Source organism: Ornithodoros turicata, chromosome 2, assembly GCF_037126465.1.
Source record: "Ornithodoros turicata isolate Travis chromosome 2, ASM3712646v1, whole genome shotgun sequence".
Lineage (NCBI taxonomy): Eukaryota > Metazoa > Arthropoda > Arachnida > Ixodida > Argasidae > Ornithodoros > Ornithodoros turicata.
This window is the reverse complement of record NC_088202.1, coordinates 78,658,160-78,681,612: the sequence shown is the minus strand read 5'-3', so window position 1 is coordinate 78,681,612 and position 23,453 is coordinate 78,658,160. Positions and strand designations below refer to the sequence as shown.

The 23,453-nt window shown below is 43.8% G+C and overlaps 2 protein-coding genes across 4 annotated transcripts in view; both read right to left on the bottom strand.

The window, feature by feature from the left end:
- LOC135385596 (exopolyphosphatase PRUNE1-like) overlaps window positions 1-11,682 on the bottom strand; it is a 32,634-nt gene extending 20,952 nt beyond the window's left edge. For 2 of the 3 annotated variants that reach the window (XM_064615015.1, XM_064615016.1), the window contains exons 1-14: window positions 11,463-11,682; window positions 10,892-10,996; window positions 10,645-10,791; window positions 10,427-10,554; window positions 8,362-8,471; window positions 5,954-6,109; window positions 5,718-5,812; window positions 4,220-4,381; window positions 3,644-3,797; window positions 3,391-3,469; window positions 2,441-2,530; window positions 1,797-1,926; window positions 1,634-1,715; window positions 461-1,519 (exon numbers count right to left, since the gene is read on the bottom strand). In XM_064615015.1, the coding sequence (XP_064471085.1) occupies window positions 461-1,519; window positions 1,634-1,715; window positions 1,797-1,926; window positions 2,441-2,530; window positions 3,391-3,469; window positions 3,644-3,797; window positions 4,220-4,381; window positions 5,718-5,812; window positions 5,954-6,109; window positions 8,362-8,471; window positions 10,427-10,554; window positions 10,645-10,791; window positions 10,892-10,996; window positions 11,463-11,510 (2,545 nt within the window). In that variant the 5' untranslated portion in view covers window positions 11,511-11,682. The remainder of the gene's footprint in view (window positions 1-460; window positions 1,520-1,633; window positions 1,716-1,796; window positions 1,927-2,440; window positions 2,531-3,390; window positions 3,470-3,643; window positions 3,798-4,219; window positions 4,382-5,717; window positions 5,813-5,953; window positions 6,110-8,361; window positions 8,472-10,426; window positions 10,555-10,644; window positions 10,792-10,891; window positions 10,997-11,462) is intronic. The other variant, XM_064615017.1, reaches the window with a different exon arrangement.
- Window positions 11,683-12,641: 959 nt separating this feature from the next.
- Window positions 12,642-20,518, bottom strand: LOC135383747 (probable small nuclear ribonucleoprotein G). Its single transcript, XM_064613085.1, has 4 exons — window positions 20,363-20,518; window positions 20,006-20,028; window positions 15,098-15,222; window positions 12,642-12,784 (listed from the first exon to the last, which is right to left on the bottom strand). Exons 1-4 carry the CDS (start codon window positions 20,392-20,394, stop codon window positions 12,731-12,733), a joined length of 234 nt encoding a protein of 77 aa, XP_064469155.1. The 5' UTR covers window positions 20,395-20,518; the 3' UTR covers window positions 12,642-12,730.
- Window positions 20,519-23,453: the final 2,935 nt, after the last annotated feature.

Genomic DNA, 23,453 nt, shown 5'->3' with positions numbered 1-23,453 from the left:
TCCTGATGATAAGAGGCTGTAATTTCGGCACCACCGTAGTGCTCGTGTGGTTTATGGCCATGCACCAGAACTGGAACAAATATATTCAGTGTAGAAAGATTTCACTAGTTTCTCTAACTTTTGGTGCACCACTTAGTGAAGTGACTATTTACACCAGAAAATGGTGTAAATAAAATGAATAAATGGTAAACGTATAAATGAAATGAATTAATGAAGTTGTGAAAGGAAATCCACGTCTGACATCCACATGGGTCATGCCTGAGCAATGAAGGATGCGTTGGGGGTAGGGGTCTACAACCTTGCAGACAGTATAGAAAGCATGAGCCACCAATGCATAAGCAGAGAAGTAGAAGAGCAGAGCAGGTGCTTGAAGATTATGATGATGCTTTGATGCTTGACATAAGCATATCAGGTATTAGTCCTGTTGAGAAGACAGAAGCCTGACTGGGAGTACACAAACCTGCTTTTTGTAGGGTATGAGAATCAACTTGAGAAAGGCCATCATCCACAGCAATGTTGTCACGTTGACAGTTCTCTGGAACATTTCTGCTTCCCTCAGCCCTCAGATTCCTTTCTGGATGTGCAAAAACTGATGCCTCATCCAGAGATTGTGGCACAGAGTGTGGGAGATCAATGGTCAGTGCAGAATGGTCTGGCAAGTCACTAGAATCTGTAGTTGAGGCACTGTAGCCTTCAAGCAGCAGCGATACTGGAGCATCAATCTTTGTCAAATTTAGACGACTGTTGTTTAGCTCATCTTGTGTCTTCATCTGCTCATCTTGCTGCTGTTGTTGCTGATCCCCAGTATCATCCGTTCCTGTAGCTTCATTCTCTGCTTTAATGCAGTCTTTTCCAGGAGCATCACATGTTGCTTTGAAGCCTATGTCCTCTAGAACATCTCTGATGGAACTTGCAAGCGGCACAACTTCCTTACCATTTGTCTCAGAAGCCCTAGCATTGCTATCACATGACACATCAGATCTTATAATAGAAAGAGCTTCAAATATACTGTCATCAATATAACCAGAATAGGCCGAGTGATTATCTAAAATTTCATTCACCTCATCAGGTGACAAGATATCATCGAGATGGCAGGTGAAGCTATAGATGCCTTTTATCTTGTCCTCATCGAAACATCGCATTACTTTTTTCACCAGCTCCGGGTCGGGACCCTCTCCCGATGCTTTTTCTTTGAAGAGGAAACCACCTCGTTTGTCTTCTGTACACCCTGAAGGACTGTGCACTGGGGTCGAGAACATTGGGCTCACTCTATCCGTATGCGGGGATTCAAAATGGCAGTCCACACTATCTTCAGACACATTTGGCACATTTTCTTCAGACAAACCAGAAGACACATCAGGGCAGTCAGAGTTCACAGACGAGAATGTACGACCCGTGTGCTGTTTTTCGTTGTACACTTTCAGACCTTGTGTAGCAAAGCTGTCTTCAAAATACTCCTCAACATCTGAGGCAAGGCTGAGATGCTGAATGTCCGAGTCCCCTGAGCAGCTCTTGGTACCTTTGTTGATCAGAATGTGTGAAGGGCACGTATCTTGCATTTAAATGTTTGCAGCTAATTACAACTATAATAAGATGAAACAATTGGTGACATGCCAATCAAGCTAGACATTACCTCTTTTCATTTCAGAAATTGATGGTTGATCTCCTCTTGACAGTATGTCATCATCAGTATCGTCATCGAGACCAACAGAGCCCTACATAGTACACCAAGAGTTCAACCTAGCAATGATCATGAAATCCAGTAATTATGCAAGAGAAGAAAAAATTTCACTCACAAGCCTGGTTTGACCAGACTTTGTATGTTGTGGACACTCAGGAAAGTCGACAGTCTGTGCTTTGTACAATGAAGGATGCTCAGGGAAGGGGTCCGCCAATACAGACGAATCTTCATGTTTTTCTGCCCCACTGCAATATATGTCACAACATTGTCTCACCAGTAAAACTACCAACAAATTGTGCAATGTGCAATAGGTATTGATACTCTCTTTTGAAATTGTACAATGTAAAATAAAAGAATATATGACTGGTCCACACAAGTTCATACAGGCACTGCAATGTTCATGCTACGGTGGTGTCCAGCATTTTCCTACCTAACTCCTTCACTCCCCCAGAATTAAACAAAGTTGAAATATGTCAAAAGGTGCATGTAAAAATTTTAACATTCCAGCAGTCTAGCTTTTGAGAAATTCTATGTTTGGGAGTTCAAACATAAAAATAAAAAAAATATTTTTTGAAGCAACAAAATGCAGAGGCAGAAGTCACATGTAAGATGACAATTTTATTTCGAATATAAAAACCTTGTGATATAGCTAACATATAAAACAAAGTTATCAGTGCACTCCAAGCCTTGGTGGAGTTGCAGCATTTTGCTTTATTTGAATAAAAAAATCAAAACTGTAATCATTTCTTGTGAGCATACCCATCTTTTGCTGTTTCAGAGGCACTGCTGGAAGAGTTTTGAGGTGACAACGGCTGCTCGCTCAGCGTGAAGTCATCTGGACTTTGATTGCTGAAAAGAGGCCTTCGTGAACCTAACGAGAGTGATTTTATCCCTTTTCAACATAAACACATTTATTGTGCTTGTAATACGATTATTTTTTTGCAACCTATAAGTTCCCGTTAGAATGTAAATCATTGCCACAATGCCTTTTCATGGGGCCACTTTATGTGTTTCAACCATCAGTCTGCAACATAAATATCAGCACTATATGCAAGGCTACAGAAGCACTACATGAAGAATTGTGACTCACTGATTACTCAAGGCAGCACCAAAACACAGTGACCATATCACTGGGTTCCAAAATAAACAGGTTTTAACATGGGCGCTGTTGCTTCTCTAATACAGAAATTAATATGCTGTTCTTGTAGAATTTCACAGTGAAACAAGTTTAATGAAGCTACGCCAATATCATTTGATGATTACACAAACAGAGTATAGCAGGTAACTTGCACAGTGCCTTTAGCTGTACAGGTATCATCAGTAGATGAGTCTGGAGGAGTAGGACTATGTACCGCACAGCATCTTAAATTATAGTTTCCCTGTACTATGCAACTGTGCAGACCTGCCTGCATTTTTGCTGCAAAATTGGTGCAAAACTTTTCCTTATCTCTAGATAATGGCCCTGGATCAAGGGCCTTACCTGTTCCACAATATGGCCTAGCAAACTGTTCACCACTCATTTGTGGTTTCCACTTCTTCTGCTCAAATTGAAGAAATGTTGAAAAACACATAATTTTCATTTGCACTAGCCAACGACTAGATTCTTGCAAAGTGACAGAAGCTGGAGTTGACAGTGTTCCACACCAACAACAGTGCACAGAGCTTTATGCTGAAAGCATGTCTAATGTTTCATAAAATGCATCTCCTACCTGGCCATGGTCAAGCGTTCACCGGAAGGGATGCCATTGGTCACAGGTTGATCAGATGCTTTGGGCAGCACATTGTCTTCTGCATTGTAATGGGGTTAAATTAACAACAAGAAAGAAAGAAAAGCTGCGGCAAACCACACTAAGTGGAACGGAACAAAAACACTTAAGCACTACATGCTCAGTGAATAGTGCAAGCTTTATATGGGGCATAACTGCAAGTAAACGTAACTTGATTAAAGGCATCTGCACTAACCGAGAGATAGAAGGAACTTTCGAATCACAGGAAGAACAACTTTGCGAGATGCATGGCAGTTCTTTTGTGCAAAGGAGATGAAATTGTCTGTTGACAAACCACACAATTCAAGTTCCAAGCATGGCTCAGCAACAGCCATCAGTGCGGAGGTGATCTGAAATAGTTGTTACATGCATTGCACAGCTATGTGTAAACTGCATACATCAAGAAAAATGTGACTGCTAGAGTCATGTTCAACCTGAGAATGGCATTAGGGTAGCTGAAGAAGGGCTTTAGTATTCCTATTTCATTGACTTGATTGGTTTCATTGACTATTCCTGGTTTTAAATAGTTGGAAACTGTCAATGCCCAGTGTGGATAGGAGTGAATACTACGGTGCTTGCAAGGGAACACTTCTACCCATTTCTGCACACATAGTGTACCTCACAAAGGGATGCATATGCCCACCTCCAATACTAAAGTGGTACTCACTGCTGCACACATCATTTTCACTATTTTGCCTAATCTGACTGAAATTCAACTGTGTTCACATGGTCACACAAAATTTGCAATATTGCGAAGCAGTTTTTCACTCACCTGCTGTCTGAGTAAGACGTCGTACGAAAATACAGCCAGCCCTCTTTGTACTCCATTACATTTTTCATCGAGTTTCACGCTTAAAACAACCAGTGCATTGTAGCCGTGATCTTTGCAAAACTGACCCAGTTTTCCCTCGATGCCGTTCTGTTGCCCAAGGCTCTGGTGTGAAAATTTGTGAGGGGTGTATCATTAAACCCCTATTGTACGCATACTCTATAATTACTGGCAGGAGAGAATATCAGCATTTACAAAACCATGGCCCATAAACCTTCTTTGCTACAAATAATAATTCGATTCTCTCGTCATCCAACATGCATCACTGGAAACCTGGTTATGACGGTGTACAGGCTGCTCATCCAATCTGTATGAGTGCAAGAGATCCGTAGGAAACACTTCCAGTAAACGAGCCGTTTACAGCAACATGGGTCATATTTTGTGATTTTAGACTAGGCAACTGACTCTTCAATGTACAGAAGGTGTTAGAGGACAGGCGCTCGCACTACCATGCTTAGTGCAGTCACCAAATTCAATCTCCAGGAATTAGTGCATACAAAGCACTCTATACGATAAGAGATTTTGAGTGGCAGTTCCTTAGATGTAGGGCGATCGTCGCCATTTTTTATTTCCTACCACCGATGCTCTCTTTGACTAACTATAGTAATTGAATCTCATGATAGTTATGTTGCCACATATTTTAATCAGAGAATAAGGATGGGATAATCGTTCGTGGCTTTATGGTCATGAGCGATGCTACAGTGGTAGTTCTGCGGATTACTTCGTCCACCTCAAAGTTCTTTAATGTGCATGGAAATCGCAGCACGCGGCACACCATACTTAACGTCCTCCGCAGAAGCATGTGTCTAAGCAACTTGTACCCTGTCACCGAGTCCTAAACCAAGTTCAAACCTGCAACCCTAGGATCAGTTGGCGGACATGCTACCAACTGATCCAATGAGGTCGGTAATAAGCACAGGGAAAAGGAAAGTCAGGCTGCGAGTATGTGTCACATGACACAGTTTAGAAATGTGTGTGCATCTGTCTGTGCATAGGCCACTGTGTTCAGATACATTTCACACTGATGAAACTGTTCCTGTGAATATCTAATCTCCTGGTCAGTTGGCACAAAAGTGTGGATTGCTTTTCGCACAAAACGTGCATGACCAAACTTCTGGGCTTTGCGTATGCTTATTATCAATGTCTCGAGGCAAACCCTCCAGGAAACTATTCTCATTCCAACCACCAGTGAACACAGCCATTACTCATATGAGTCCACCAGAACTCAGTGATAGGCAAGCAGATGCTAACCTGTGAAAACATGCACCAGATCACTTTGTTCGGAAACTAGCAAGGCTACATTCTGAATGAGCCATGACTGAGAATAGTGCTTGTATGGGAACCAACATTATGAAGCAGAGAAAACTGCCCTGTGCTCTTTTTCCCATTGCACAAGTGTGCATTCTACCTATTGGAGTTGCATTACGTGCACATGACGTACCTTGATTTCTCCGGGAATGGAAGAAATAGCAATATGTTTTGTGGCTGTGCTTACAGCCTTTAAATCTCTACGTAGGAGTTCATCCAAAGTAAGACCTGAGATCAGAACAAAATGAGGTAAGTAATAGTAACTTGGTACAATGACAAACCAGAGTAAAAATAACAAGTGACCGGTAACAAGGAAGGAGCAGAGAAAGAGGTTTTTGAGGAACATTTTTTGTTTAGAGAGGCGCATACCAGAAACGTTGTTTTTTGACGTCTGCAAAGACTTGAAAACTTCTTCCTGCGTTACTTCAGGCAACAATTCCTGCAACTTTGAAATTACATTCCTGTCTTTCGGCGTTGCCTTTCGTGCCGATTCTGAGAGGCAAACCGTATCCAGCAAGATTGTACCTTGAACAAATGGGACAATTTTAGAAACAAACAAATACTACCTTCTTGAAGCCTTTATCATTTGCATCAGAGTGAATGGGGAAATGTAAAGCATTAGAGCTTTCTTGCATGGCAGGCGACGCCGCCATCGCTTGTGAAGCCATCGGTTTTCAAAGGCACAAACTCGAGAAGAGACTGGTGATGCTGGCCACTGTTGCATGCCACAGCCAGAAGTGCTTCCCTGTGTGCTCACCTGTCGCACATTTTTCTTAACATTTCTGACATAACAATAGTGCAGTATTGTAATAGTGCAGTAGTCCTGCTACTTTCTGTTCCCAAAATCTCTTTTTTTCACACGCACAGTGCCAGTAAAGTACACTTAAAGAAAGCTTAATAGGATAGACAGTATTTTACTTCGACAAGGGTACTTGAAGGCACACTGCATTCGCAGCGTGAATCTATCTGGAACCGTCCTGAAGCATGTCGAAAATACGTCTGCCAGCCTTGCTCTGTCCGAGCTCAAAGCAGTATACCAGCAAATCCACAACACAAAGGCAGTGTGTCATGACACAATTGCACTATACCAATAAGCAGAATTGCATGTACTTTTCAAACCACGACCAATCAAACAGGCACCGTTTGGTGTATGCTCCTTCTCCACTTCTCATGTTTCTGACTTGTTTAATTTTTACTGCTCACGTGAAATGCTGGGCGCTTACTTAGTCACATATTCGTCCTATCGAGCTATATAACTGGCCTGCTCCATTACTATTCGTCCGCGTGGCGCCTCGTCTCTGGAGAGTATAGACGCCGCAGCGTGTATGTGGGGGGCTAGCCGCGGCGCTCACAGGCACAACTGCACTTCAACGTGTTAAAAAAACGCTGAGAGTATACGTCCTCGTTTGACTGTTAAATGAAAATTTCCGAAATCCATGATATGGACGCATGATGATGATACCAATGTGTCTTCGTTCGGGGATTCAGATGAACTCTTATGCAGACTTATTTTTATGTCCGAACCGTTTTGTTGCGAACTGATTAGCGCTATTATTATTTACGGTTCTGCTCCGGTTCGGGTCCAACAGTGTCATGAAAATTTCGGTTCGGGTGCGGGTTCGGTTCCGGCAAAAATAACGGTTCGGGTACGGTTTTCGGTTCAAGTTTGGGTTCGGTTCGACAACCTGCATAGGGGAGAGGGAACCTTACTATGATCGTCGACATTTCAACATGAAAGGAAAGACAACAAAAACATATCAATAACAAAGCAAACACCAATGGTAGTCATTCAGAAACAAATGCCCATAATTTGTATAGAAAGGTATCATGCAGCAAGAGAGGACAAGGTCATATGGAAGGTTGTCCATTGTGATATTCTTTTGACAAAGCAAACAATTTTTTAACAACAGATGTGCAAAGATAAGGTTTGATCTTGCTCATGTGGTCCAGATGATAAGACACCAAATAAGCTGGTAACACACATTTGCTATGAGAAGTGCTAGTCAAATCATAACAAACATCACAAACACAAAGGAGCTTCGCTTAAATGTTCTGCAACTTTCTAGTGGTGTCGATCCCAGCATTGATTTTAAATATTGAGGCCAGATATAAGGCGAACGATAATTTGTAACAAATCCAATAATGGATGACATTTACATGACAAAAAACTCAGAGCCTATATTTTTGCAGGCAAACATACGATACTTAAAGGTGTTGCAACACTTCATCTCAAGTTGTTCTGGATAAATGGAAAATTAAATTATTTGCATCTATGTGAACCCCGCAGATTTACAGCAAAGGAGGTGAGACACGCATAGAAAGCTGGCACTACGGATACAGAAACTGATGCTGCTCTGATGTCACGGCAGGCGCTTCTGCCAGTGAGGAAGCAAGAGATGTCATGTGTATACGACTACCAATGGGAATGGCTGACGTCAGACGCCATGGCTGCAATGTCAGAGCTGGACGAGTACATTTGTTCAAGGGTTTATATCTTACCAAGTATGTACAACATGTACTACATTCTTTAAAAAATATTTTTTCCTCAATACTGCATTGTGCAATGTAATGTGTGCATGATGTAATGAACTACATACATCTATCAAAGTGTCACAACCCTTTTAAACAAACAAACAGCGATACAGATCCGGCCCAAGAACGTGCACACTTGCAGGGAGTGAGCAGATATTTCCGCGGAAGTAAATTTAAACTCAAGCATAATCAACACGCGTTACCAAATCCCAAGATAAGTCATCATCATTCAGCATGAGGCTTACCGAAAAGCAACAATGCAATTTGTGGGTCGATGAGATCAGCTTTGGAATGCAGTACTTTTTCAGCAACTAGGGTGCTACAGGATCCCACCATTTCAACTGTCTTATCACACCTGAGTGAAATAAAAGAACACTGAATTTAGCAATGCTGGTGACTGCCTGTCGTAAGAATTACACATATTTAAGGGCACATAACAGGTGTTAAAATTCACACAAGAATAAAATAAAAGTGGTTTCCTATGCAGCATAAGAAACCATCTGTATTTTCTAATGTACTTTTTATGGAGGCGAGAAGGCATTCTGTATCAAGGACAGACAAAAGAGAAGGAAGATGTCAAACAAAAGTTCTATCAACGCCTCTGGCTAGAAAGCTTTGTTTATGTATCATAATTAGAGCCCGGGAGTTCATGCAAAATGCATATTTTTTAAATGCGTTCGACGTTTCTCCACACATTACCAATCACAACGACACAATTGTACAATGTTTCATATATCATAGAATTGTACATTTCTTCCGTAGCTTCCGTATAAGCTCTTGGAGCAACATTACCAGCATGATAATATTTCTGCATATCTTGTGCACGTCTAGACGTTTCACGCTGCAGATTTGCATGCACATTTTGGAAGATTTTTGTGCATAAAAGCCTGGGCCCCAATCATAATACTTCTCTCAAAATTACATATTGTTCCTAATGCAATAGTTACAGTGCTGCACAGAATGTCTGAAGAACAGAGACGGCCCTCTGTAAAGCTGTCATCCACTACCAAAGAATAACCTTGCATCATCTCTTGCTGTCACCAGCTCCAGACATTTTTATTTGTTACTTGTACGACATACTCCTTCCTTAACTCAGTATTCGTCACCTGGAAGGACATTCAAGTGTGCTGCAATACAAGATGCGAGCAAGACAAAACAGAAACGGTGCATTCACAAGAAAACCTCAACAGAGTAGGAGATACCAGAAATGTGAAGTTAGGCACGCCAGTTACAATCTATTGCCTGAAGCTCAGCACCACGATGTAATAAAGAACAAGTAACAATACACAATAAAGTGAACCAATATTTATGAACTAACTTTTGGTGCAGTTTTTTGTTACGTAGAAAATTCAGTGCCCTGTGAGCTATGAAAACGGCTACCAATTTTGTCTGCCTTCACGTGACCAGGGCCCATTTGCACAAATGCTGAGTATGAGTCTCAGACTCATACTCAACTTTTATGGAACCGGGCACCTGAGTTGGAGGTAACTCATTACAGGTAACTCGTTACTGTAACTAAGTTCCTTCTTTTGGTAACTTGTAACTTAAGTTGGTACTTTTGCACCGTGGTAACTTTCAGGGGAACTCGTTTCTTTTTTGGGTACCTTTGCCAAAGTAACTTAAGCTAAGTTCCAAATTATTTTAATTCGCTTTTCACTCACGTCCACACATTTTCTTGCTTTCTCTCCAGTTATACGTGATATTCAATCAATGACAATATTCTATTCAGGAAGTAAGAACCGTTGCCATTGAAGTGAAGCTGAACCACTGTGCGCCCACAGGGAGTAAGATGCAAAGCGTTCAAATTGTTGGACATAAACGAAAACGACCTAAGCGTGTTGCACTCCTCCGCCGGCAACTCGAGGTCGAACTAAAGTACTCACGCACGCTGCACCTGTGTAGTGCTATTTTGTGTCCGAAGTAACTTGGAAGTAACTCGTTCTTTTTTTTTGTTCTAAGTAACTCCATAATTGAAAGTTACATTTCAGGCTGAAGAACTTTGTTATAAACTTAGTCACATTTTTCACACGGTAACTTAACTCGTAACAAGTTCTTTTTAACGGGCAACTTCTCGATCTATGCCGGGCACACATCTTACACTACAGGCGCAATACTCCAAAAGGCCTTGTTAGCACAGTATCCGGCACTAGTGAAGAAAACCTGCAATACCATTACAATGCCATGCAGTGCCAACTATGGCAGCTCACGTCGCTATGTGCGAGAAAAATGTAAAATAACAAAATATAATTTTTAAATACTAACAGCACTCGTTGTGGCCGCACATAATTGGGTCTTTTTTGGGGGGCATACCTGTGAGATGTCTCAAGTCTGTGGTGATCAATAATTTCTTTCACAGCACACTGAAGCTCTGCATCTTCTTGTGGAAGTAAGTTGTGGTCAACTAGTGTCAGTGATAGCTTGTTCTGTGAGTGCAACTTCTGTAAGGAATAAATGCTTTTACACAATGAAACGTACTACTCATTTTTTTTTTATTCTTCATTTTCAGTTCATAACGGAATGAAAGCTACCTTTAAGTCAATATCATCCCTGTAGACCATGATGTCGAATGAGAGGTCAACTTGCTCAAAGAAATAGGTTATCTCGGTTCTGAGCTTTATGTCTTTCTTGCAGACATTAAGGACAGGCAGAACAAGGACATTGCTAACTGGTTGAAGCTGCACATAGAAGAATGAGGAGTCTATTGGTCAGTATTTCGCATGATGTTCAAGACGTGTAAAAGAGTACAGCTCATTTCTGTGTGCTGTGGATACGTACTTCATGTAAGAGATAGGCTGTGACAATTGTTGAGACAGCTGAATCCAAGTCACAGGATTCATTTCCAAGCACGACATGGACCTTTGCAAATGAATCTAAATTATCCTGGAAAGAATAAACAATGACAATCATGATGCACTACGCAGATGAATCAGTGAAACGTGCTGGAAGACAACGTAAAATAAGAACGATAGACGACATCATAGATAGATTATGTACCATTTTCCGACTCAACTACCTTTTATTTCTCTTGTCAGAGAAAACCCAGCACCCTGCATTTGGTTGCCAAAAATAGCTGTTGCCTGGTGGTTCTCTCCAGACATCACTAAAAACATCCTGGCACTCTTCTTCTGTGAGAATTGTGTAAGTTTCACTGTGTTCTCACACGTACGACTGGATGAGGCACCGGTTGTCATCAACACCAGCCAGCCAATGCTCTACACAAGCCGCCCTTGTTCGTGGTAAAATTGTAGTGTCCAACTGTTAATCGATTTGACACTTTTTGTCTTGTATAGAACAAATCTACAGATACAGCTGACTCGCACAAACAATGCACGAGAGGGAAGCTCACCAAATTCTTCTTGCATGTTGAAAGGAATTTCTCCATTTCACTTTTCATGTAAACTGCGGCATGTGAGAAGCAACACAGAAGCGTACAGAAAAAGTATTTCAAGTGAAACGCTTCGTGTTTACGAGAAACTAGGAATCTGTACACAGGTGCACATTAGATTACTCGGAAACACAGCGACACTACTTTTACGTCCCAGACTTCTGTACTGGATTGTGTTGGATTCCGTCTACATTTTTAAAGTGGGACTCCGCAACAACCCAATGGTTGTGGTATATCAGTAACCTTTGGGATGTCAGGAACATGTGTACGAAAGATCTCGTTCCAAAACTGCGCAGATTTTAGTCAAACGGATTTATTACAAAGCGAGCGCTTCGTCGCTGTGAAGCCAGAGGGCACTGAGAGCAACACACCGCTCTTGCGTCTGCTTTGACGTAATACGCGGCGGGCAATATAGAATATTTTCGCTATTTGAAAGATCTTCAACCTCATATTTCATAGATGAAATGCTTCAGTACAGAGCATGGTACAGAGGAACTGACTGAAAATGATTGCAGGCTTGTCAAATACCATTTCATGGTCCCTTTAATGGCCGCAGCGCCACAAACTCGCTCCAGAGCAACCACTTAATGTGCCCAATTGCAGACATCATCCGACAAAGGCGAATGCAGGCTTCAAATCTATGGAAGCCGTGACATCACGGTGTCCTCTTCCAGACAACAGCCTTTGTATGAAGTGGTTTTCTGTTCTTCATATTTCGGTTTTGGTGTGCTTTTGTCATCATTTATGAATGAAGTATTCGCCCAAAATGAATGCGAATGTTGCATGAAGTATAGGGGGTGTGGTTTGTGTTCCGTATGATTTTTTTTTTTTCGAATCTTTGCAAAATCTCCCTTTAAAGAAAAGGTATATTTTGTCAGGCAATGAAGCGTAGATGACAGTGGCGCCTGCAAGAAAGTACTTCGGGAAGTGCTTTCTTTCTTTTTTTTTCATGGGAGGACTCCCCCAAATGCTCGATCAAAAGTGCAAGAACGGGGATTTGAACCTATGAACCCAGCTGCTGCTAGGAACACCCACACTTGCTTCCAAAACATCCAGAATGGACACAAGTTTATTACACGAACGTGGGCAAGATACGCACAACTGCACAATGAATACAAGTTTTGGACAAGCTGCAAGAAATCGGGTACACGTTCGCCTTTATTTGTGTGCTGATGAGATGAAATATGTTGCAGGTGTTTTTGATCCCTAGGTAATCTGTAAGGGCACCATTATCCTATCCGGTCTTGACTCTCCAGAAGGACGATGCTGTTCCCTCTGACAACCTGTGGAAACAAACAGTGTTATTATGGTTAGGGGTGAGCACTGGTAACACAGACAGTATTCACATCCGCACTGTACAGGGATGGAAGTGCCTTGAACCGTTCTGGCGCAGGAAAAATTGAGTTGTGGCGCCGCTCCCGATCCACCGTCTGAGGGCCCCGTGCGTGTATGGTTACTACTTTATGATGTGGAATGAGCACTTTCCACATTGATTTCAGTATCATTGTGTCATGAGTAATTTTCCACTCAATTTCCACTAAACTGCTACCGAGGAGTCAGTGCATAGCGGGCGTGAACTTGCGTGTCCACATAACTGAATGTGTTTCGCTGTCCAAGAGCCTAGTGATGCTCCAAGGTAGCAAGCTAGAGTGACCGTCAAATAGGTCTAAACGATATCTTTAGAGGCACGCCAAGCTATCCTTGGGAATGGAAAAGCGGTCTTAGCGTGAAGATCACCTCATGCCTCTCAGCTTGGATAGCAATGAACAGAAAAGCAAAATGCAAGCTAGTTGGTACATACTTGACATTGGCACACGTCCCTGAGCTTAGGGAAAAAAAAAAAAAAACGAACAGCACAATCATTGGGGTGTCAACGTGGCAGTGCACGTGTGCGTCCCGAGACTGCTTTGCTGGGGCTAGACTAGGGCTACCTAGCATCGGCTCCGGCCAATTAGCGGCTAGTAAGTCGCTGCGACAGCTCCCTCTCACGTTTGAATTTGGTCAACCGCTTACATCTGGTTTCGTTCTCTCGTGACACGCGTGACCTCCGTGGACCGCGATGGAGTCACCAGCTCTGCGCTTTGCAAATGCAGCAAAAAACACCCTCTACGGTGCAGGATGGCGCAGCACTGCACCTGCACTCAGGACTGCACCTGCTCTATACTCCGGGACTGGCCAACTCCTGCAGGTCAACTACGCCTACAAATCTTAAGGCGTCCGTGATGGGCTTCAACCATTGTTAAGGTCCCTGGGTTTCTGCTGCGGCAAATTCAAAATTCTGCGGCACCGACTTGTAAATTCCGCGGCAAGCAGTCAACAGCTGCTTGAAATGGGAAACCCTTTACTTTCTTGGATAATGTGGGAAAAAACAATATTTTTTTGAAAAAATTACAGGTTGAAAGCACTGTTGTGGCTAGCATTACATACATGATATCTTGTGTCTTCCTCTGACAAAGAATGCCGGTTGTTGCCTGCAATCATGTTATACCTGCTGAAAGATCTTTCGGCATCTACAGAGTTTATAGGAAGATTACAGGAAGGAGCTTACAATACATGCCCTGTGGAAGATACATTTTAGGCCGCCCTTTTTTTCTGGTCTGTAGGCATTACTTAAGTGTAAGGTAAACTCCAAAACATCAAATAAAAATCCCCACCACCACCAGTAAAATGCACACGGGAGGGACACCGGCCTTCCTCAGGTGGAGTATGCACAATAAACTTGGGATAATGTTACCTTAAGCTAAACTACAATCTGTGTGTGGGGGGGTCTTGCAGCACAGACAATTTTGTAAAGCAGGCTTCACCTCATGCAGGAAAGCGTCAGGTGAAGCCCACTTTCGGGAGGCGTCCTTATTCCGCGAGTGGTCGGATACGTTTCGCAAATGAAACACTTCAAGTGATTGATATTTGATTCGAATTCAAGCACTCCAATATCCGCACGCTCCGAAGAATAAGGGATTACGTGCAATTCCGCGCTAAACAAGGATTTCGCAATGAATTTCGTATTTCACAGAAAACCCGGGGCCTTAATCATTGCATTTGTAGGAAAAAAGTCCACATGACGAGAAAGTTGAGTTACAAACATTTTCACTTTTCAGCAGGCAAACCACTCACAAACATTATGTCACCCACAGTTCATTAAAATACAGTTAAAAGTGCAGAAATGCTTCAGGTAATGGAAAGAAAATGGAAAGAAAATGGAAAGAAAATGGAAGAGACAGAGAGAAACAGGGACAACACCAACACTTTCTCAGTTGATGAGACTGAGAAAGTGTTGGTGTTGTCCCCGTCTCTGGTTTTCTTCCCATCATCATGTACCAGCTAGCCTGCACTCCCTCCCTTCTGTCAATGCTAAGGGTGACACCCTATGACACTTTTGGATTAATTGTGTGCGCTCTATTATATGGGTCAGACAGAGACATGAACGCCTATTTGCGGACAGAATGCAGGTATCCATGTGCTGTTTTATCCGCACGGATTTCAAAACGTTATATTTCCCCCTGCAAACCAGAATACAGCGTGGATATCTGCACAAACTGCAGGTGCACACCTTTAGCTATAGGAACCAAGATAAACTGCATGAAAAGGCCACTCACCACCATTCCAATTTCATGCTTTTCTCCTCCTTTCAGGTCTTCCACAGTTTCATCAAGGACAAGGTTCATGAAGGGGTCGAAACCTCGCAGGATGCCAGTGATGACTCTGCTCCCATTCAACCTTACTGCACATAAAAATGATGCTGTCATAAAAAGGAAACACCTTTCAGTGTAGGTGCGTTCTAAAGCAGAAAACAATTAAAAATGATCGCAGTGAAAAAATATCGCGTTATGTCTGAAAGAAGGAAGTCACTGAAAGGTTAGCCAGCTGCGGGACTCCTGCAGCTGGCTAACCTTTTCAGTGACTTCCTTCTTTTATTGGCGTGTTAAGTAGTTGCTGTCATACTCCTTTGCGGCGCTCCGAGTTTCGTGCTCCTTGAGTGGCTATTAAACGGCACTTGGACGCTTGAACATGCTTGCTATGCTACCGTTTCTCCCTTGCTCTACTGCCGCCCCACGTCCTCTTTCTTTGCTTTCGTGGAGAGGAGGGAAGAGGTCATGTGACGGAGCATGATACCCCCTTTTCGTACACCCTCCAAAAGCAGGTGCGTGAAGAGCGCGTACGAAGCTCCAGAGAAAGAGCATAACCACTTAACGGTAGGAGTGCCAAACACTCACACGCCAGAGCAGCCACTTAACGCGCCCATTGTTCTTAGGCACTTGAGGCTTTGTGTGCTTGTCTTTTCTTCTGTGTTCCAGCCCAGAACATCAATTTCCATCGTGTTATGTCTGAATTTGTCAAAAAGAGTAGCCAAAAATAACAAGTGACTGCCTTCTAGCAGCAGCGTGTACTAAAAGGGAGTCTGGCCACTAATGGGACCTGCATCATCAATGCCATCTGCATGGAGAGAGGCATGCTGCGAAGCCTCAGAACTGCAGAAATGGTTGCTGGCAGAACGGATTGGCCGGCAGAACAGCTTCTTCATTACAGACGGCTGCCGGTATGAACTCTTAATCACGTAACGTAAGCAGATGTAATCAACAATGCGCAAATATGTATGTATAAATAAAATTCAATGATATCATACAAAATCTTACGCATCAGGAACGTCTTTCTCACTATTATCGTGGGATTGCGGTCTTAACTAGGGCTAACGTTAGTGACAAAACATCTCATTTTCGCGTAAATATTCACGGAGGAGTGGAAGATGAAGCTGATTTTGCAGATAGGTACATGTATACTCATAGTATGAAATTGAAGTAGTCTGTGAAAAATTTGTGTCACAAAATCTCTGCTTCGCAGTTCCAAGCAACGTTCTCCATCATGAAGAAATTTTGGTGTCACGGTGGCCCCTATGGAAAAGGCAACCAATGAAATGTGCCAAACTTTGATTGACAGGTCGAGCCTATTTTTTTAGGCTCCTCTACACAGCACTGCCTTCCAGTCATGGAGGAAGAAGAAAAGGAAGCGCCCCAACGGCTTTTCAATAGAAGAGAAGCGTGGGGCAAGTGACGTAAGGATAGGAGATGAGCAATGCAGGATTCGCATTACCTGAATAGCCCTGATATGGTTTGGAATACCTGAATGGTTTGCACGGGCCACATTTGCACACTACCACCATACCTCTCTATGTATTCCGGAACTATGCGTTGGGGGCTCCCATAGAGATGTATGTAACCAAAACCAGAATGCCAGCAGTGATCTCACTGGAGTGGCCCCCAATCTCGGCTTCACTTCTTGGTGCTATAGGGCTCCTCCTCTCTTTCCTTCCTCCATGCATGACAATCAGCACCCTCACCACGTCTCGTTCATTGAGAAGTCTTCCACGTGTTGCATGTAACATAAGGTTCTTGTGCATGTTGCAGATGTGGCAGCTCTTGCAATCACTTTTTGCAGCTATGTGCTGCGAATAAATCTCGCATATTTTTGCGTTAACAGGAGAACCGTGTCTCACGAACATTATGTTTTTGGGAGGTTTTTCCTACTCAGATCGGTTGCAGGCCCATGGTTCAATCCAGGCTGAAAACACCAAGCTTTAAACTAGTCCTTTTGTACAGGCAAATAGCGTGAGGCACCTTATATTGACACTACAGGAGTAGTAGCAGGAGAAGCATTTTAGGTGTGAGTTACTTTGTTGGAAGCCAATATGTCATTTCAAGCTCCCTCATTCTCATACCTGTGACTCTTCTGCTTCTGGTTGAGTGAAAGGGGCTACTTTGTGAAATAAGTGTATATACAATTACAGCGTGGCTAAATATGCATTAAATACTCCCTTAACATGTATGCAACTATGCATTGAGAATCTTCTAAACATGCAGCAAATATCCTCAATATATGCAGTGTTTTTCATTGTTGTTGGTATGAAAGCAATGCACCAAATGCCTATTAAAAAAAAACAGTATCTTATTAGGGATAACATGGTAAAATAGAGCCACGTTCTTTCTGCAGCACACAACAAAGAATAACTGTGCCACAAATATAAATCATGGAGTTGAAGGCTTCACTCGTGACTGATAAAATAGCATAAACGCAGGCTAGCTAGTAGATGAAACACATGATGAAACAAGCCTGAGCATGGGCAACAAGAAAAACATGAACATACACATACAGGGTGCGTCATGTAACATGTCATTTGACCCCTTGTAAAAAACGGCTCAACAGAAAAATATGGGGTAAGCGGCTACCTTGCGGCCATTCAATTTGCCACCTACTAAAATTACTTTCTACGACTTTTAATTGAAATCAATTGAATTTTTTAAAATTGAACTCTGAAATTTGTCTAGTCAATGTAACGTTTTTCTTGCTAAACGAGATAGACCATGGTTGAATTAGCCAAACCCACTGCAAAATACGTTACGTAGTATGGCGGTTATATCCAGAAAAGTCGTTCGAAAATTGAGGTTTTTATTTGCGTATTTGTCAGCGACGCATTAAGTCAGCCGCAAAACAGTGGCATGGGGAGGTCATATGAATAGCCACCTGACAGGCAGCAGCGGAAAAGGAGGAAAGGGAACAAGTTGACGCTGTGTATGTGCAAGTAAGCGGTTTCTGATTGCTGGATGCAAAGACTACCTTTCCCTTATTTTTCAGTTGCTTTGTCTATCAGGTGGAGAGTGGTCTCTCACGGCACTGTTTTGCAGCCAACTTAGTGCATCGCGAAAATATGCGCAACTAAACCTCAATTTTCTGACAACTTTTCTGGACATAACCACCGTACTACGAACCGCATTCTGCAGTGAGTTTGGCTAATTCAACCACGGTCTATCGATTGAGCAAGAAAAACGTTACATTGACAACGCCAATTTCTGCAATTTTTTAAAATTCAATTGATTTCAATTACAAGTCAAAATTATTTTTAGTAGTTGGCAAATTGAGTGGCCGGAAGGCAGCCAGTTACCCCATATTTTTCTGGTGAGCCGTTTTTTTTACGAGGGTCAAATGACACGTTACGCGACGCACCCTGTATATTCGTGTTGCCCATGCTCAGCTCAGGCTAGTGTCATCATGGCTTTGTGTTCGGCACTGCATCATGCAGATTAAAATACGGACACCTCCCGTCTTCGTAATGGTAATGTGGCGAAGGTGAAGTCCTGCCCATCGGTTATGCACGCAGTGGAGGACGGAGCAGCCAGGGTATGGACTGAACACTCACCTCACCTCACCAAAACATGGAAAATATTCGATTCCGACAAGAATTTTTGCGAAAGACGACCCAATGCCATCCCAAAACCAGCAAAACCATCCATGAAAAAAGAAGAGTAAGCACTCGCACATGAAAATATAGCAAAATATGCCACAAAAGGCAAAACATACATTTATATACATGGTGTATTCTATAAAAGGTCAGGCACATTTTCGTGCGTGGCGCGATACCTACTTGATAGACAGACTTCCGCTGCCGCGGAGTGAAGAAGTTACGGCAGGAAACCCTACAAAAAAATCGTCATATCAGGCACTGCGTAACAAAATAGATACGGCCACGCAAACTTTCGTCTTCATGCATTTCCTATGCACTATACCGACGTAAACACGCCAGTCTGTTGATAGTTGTTTGTAGCTCCGCATGGGGCGCTAGTGACGTCGAATCCGAAACAAACTCATGTGGGCGCATATTTCTGTTATGCACGGTACGTACCCGTGGTACTCATTGAGATTTACGTTTAACGAAGCTTGATACGATTTGTTTTAGATGTTTTCTGCACATGTTGCGGCTCGTATGCCGCTTCCTAGCGGAACATTTCTGCTTCTTCTCTTAGCAGACGACAGTCTGTTTGTGATTGCTTTGTTGCGAGAACAACACTTTTAGCCGCCCTCTAACGTTTTTATTTCATTCATTTTGTGTCTCTATACAGTTTCATTGGACTCTATTATTCCTGTTATTATATTTGTTCGTGTTCCATTTGTTTCTGTAGTATTTTGTATGCTTTGTGCCTTGCTGTGCGCCAGTTGACGGTTCAGGAGCGTACACATGTAGACTCAACGTCACTAGCGCCCCATGCGGAAGCTACAAACAACTATCAACAGACTGGCGTGTTTACGTCGGTATAGCGCATAGGAAATGCATGAAGACGAAAGTTTGCTTGGCCGTATTTATTTTGTTACGCAGTGCCTGATATCGACGATTTTTTTGTAGGGTTTCCTGCCGTAACTCTTCACTCTGCGGCAGCGGAAGTCTGTCTGTCAAGCAGGTATCGCGCCACGCGCGAAAATGTGACTGACCTTTTATAGCATACACCCTGTCCAACGTTCAACCTATCCGATAGGTACCCGACCAAGACGAAAAGTGTCTTATAATCGTCCAGATACGAAACCATGTCGAGAAAAAACATGCAGTTGCATTAAAACCTGCATTCTGTACTGCATGTGTGCGTACGTCCCATATTTTTCGTGCACCCTAACACGGGGCTTCTAAAACGCTATGCTATTACATTCACAGGGCGCTCACGTTGAGGAACTACTGTACTTACGCGACAGTCTTTTGTCCATGTATCTGAAATAAGCATTAGAAAGAAAATCAGTTACATCAACAATTTCCGTTGCAATGAGAAAAAGTCATTGAGAGAACTTTACGGACAGCTACAACGTAGTGATGTGATGCTCGGCGATACTGTATCCGCAAATATTTCCATTCGTATTGAAAACGCATAATGTGGTTATAGTTAAATCACTCAAAAATATGTCTTATTTAGCAGACAATGATGTCAAATGAGCATCACACCAGCCGTTAAGCAATGCCGGCTAGGGCAACGCTGTCAAAAGACATGTGCGCGAACATAGCACACTTTAATAATACGGTTAGAGGAAACATAACGTATTCTACTTACTTTTTTAACTCAGGTGGATGAGCCTTACTCATGATTAGAATGTGTCAGACAACGTAAGAAAACGACCAGATTACGAAACACTCGCGCGGCCCCGAAACCTCGTTACACAAAAAGAAAATGGCAGCGGCGCATTGGTCTTGGATTGGATTGAATTGTCTGGATGGATGGATTGTAGGGGCACCCCTGGTGGGCCCACTGATCTCTATGGCTGCGTCTCGTCCTCGATAAACTTGCTCCGGAATTGCCCAGAAACCACCGCGGTGCCCTGGGCGGAGGCATTATCGAGCAGATCGAGCATGAAACTGCACCACACTGGTGGGTATGGTGGATACTAGCGTGCGCCACCTAGAGATCTGTGCTCGCTGTGGCTCGTACGCTGCGCGACCAGTAGCGAGTGGGACCTGGCGAGCGGCACCGATCGAATGCCATGCTGACGATGGCTGTCTGCTGCTACTTGCCCGGCTACACCTGGCTACTTGCCGCTTCCGCCTTCCTCCGTGCTTCCTGCAATCGGGATGCTTCTTGGGATTGCACTCTGGCGCTCGGCCGATTTTCTCGGTGTGGGTTCGGGGCAACTCAGTGCTGCACTGAACGGGTGCATTCCTTTAATCGAGGACATTCAGTGCGCACCAGTGCAGTTTATCGAGGATGGCAAGCCGCACCGGGGCGCACCGGTGCAGTTTATCGAGGACGCTATTAGCGTCCTCGATAAACTTGCTCCGGAATTGCCCCGAAACCACAGTGGTGCGTGGCGCTCTACACTGGCGGTGCCCTGGGCGGAGCCATTATCGAACATGAAACTGCACCGCACTGGTGGATCTGGTGGATACTAGCGTGCGCCACCTAGAGATATGTGCTCGCTGTGGCTCGTAGGCTGCGTGACCAGTAGCGAGCGGCACCTGGCGAGCGGCACCGATCGAATGCCATGCTGACGATGGCTGTCTGACTGCTACTTGTCTGGCTACACCTGGCTACTTGCCGCTTCCGCCTTCCTCTGTGCTTCCGGCAATCGCGATGCTTCTTGGGATTGCACTCTGGCGCTCGGCCGATTTTCTCGGTGTGGGTTCGGGGCAACTCAGTGCTGCACTGAACGGGTGCATTCCTTTAATCGAGGACGTTCAGTGCGCATCAGTGCAGTTTATCGAGGATGGCAAGCCGCACCAGGTCGCACCGGGGCGCACCGGTGCAGTTTATCGAGGACGCTATTATTTTCTCCTCGGATTTGCACGATTTGCGTGGGTCGGGTCGGGTCGGGTCGTGGCGGGTAGGGGGGGCTCGAGCCCCCCTAGCCCCCCTTAGCCCCCCCGTGGCTACGCCACTGCGCGTAAGAGGGAAGCAACGCTGCCTCAGACACCATCAGATCACACAATACCCAAGCACAATGTACTGAAAGTCGAGTGCAATAGGGGTGGACGGTATGTGTCTTATCAATGTTCTTTAGTTTCACGAGTCTGTTCAAGGTCTTCCACCTATTCGTCCACCCCTATTGCACTCGACTTTCAGTGCATTGTGCTGGTTGGGATATCTTCCTTTTTATCTTCAGGTTGATCGAACAACAGTTCGAAACACACGGGTCTCAAGCAATGTAAGCAATTTAACCACCTGCAGTTCAACGCCTGGGGCCTGCGCATAAGCATCGTGATAATGTTAAGTACGTTTATTTGAAGCCCTGTATGAAGACCGGTTGGAGCTTTCCAGATAAATATTACTATTATCGCACACACGATATTGGCAACCCTTGAAGAATGATAGCGAAGTGTAAAGTCAGCAAAAGTAATAAATAGCGTAGTGCTTGTTTTAATAATTGGGAGTTTACGTCGCGAGACAACTGAGATCATGAGCGACGCCACAGCGGTCGGTCTGTGGATTGCTTTTGCCCACCTGAGGGTTCTTTAACGTGCGATGAAACCTCATCACACGGCACCCCGTATTTAACGTCCCTCGCGGAAGACGGCGTGTCTAAGCAACTTGTACCCTGCCACCAAGTTGCTGGCGTCCTCGGCCGGTAGTGCTTTTTTATAACAGTACTGTTGGCTGATTTGATTACAAACAAGTCGAGAGGTGCATGTTTTCCGCATAGCAACCTACTACAACTACACCTGCAGCAATTTATCTGCTGAAGCGTGAGGTGCAGTTCGATTATGTTTTATTATGTTTCTTCTTTTATGTGTGAGCGACATCGATCAGTTGGCACTACAGTGTTGAGGAGCCTCAGTCTAAACTTCAGTTTGGTTTGGTACAAAAAGTAAAACACATTTTTACATGGCTAACATTACAATGGGTACTCTTCTCCCCCCCCCCCCCTCCCCACTATGTTGTCAACAGGAAATCAGGATAGCCACACGCCCAAAAGAAGTGTTTTATTGGGCTTCAATGCACGAACGGTGTCCAAGGCAGCGATAAACATGTATGTAAGAAGAGAAATTGTTTTTTCGGTTTGGGTATTGGACGCCACGCTCTGATCACGTTGGCTTTCGCAGTCAGTGAAGCTGCAGACTGAAATCTCAGTATACAGAAGATCACTATACAACGAAAAAATACAGGAAGTCGAAACAAGAAATGTAGCGTGGGCTCGAAGTCTGTCACTCAACGTACTCCGCAACATTTGGCTGCGCCTCATTATGTCCTTCGACGTTGTGAATACGCCGTTTGCCTCAGTTCCGTGCACAGTTCATCGTGTGTCATGGAGTCCACATCTGCTGCAATAACTTCATGCTGGAGCAGCTCCACCCTGAATCGCGGCCTTTTTTTCCTTGTTGCTTGAATACCGCCTTCTTCACAATACGGGTTGTCACTCTTCTGATACCTCTTTGCAGCAGGTGTCCCTGAGCTTTGTTTTGTTCTTCTTTGCCATTGAAAGTGTACGATACTAGCGCAATCCACTGGCTCCTTTGCTTCTTTTTCGTTATCAGCTCTTACATCCCTTCCAGAAGAACAGGGCACAACGAAATCACGCTGAAATAGCTGTCCGAATTTCTTTCTTCCCTTTTCTTTCGTGAGTTTGCTGTCATGACCACAATTATCTTCTGCCGCAGTGCTCGCAATCAGATTTTGCTTTGGTGGCGGACATGCGCGCTGGGGATCGGACCCT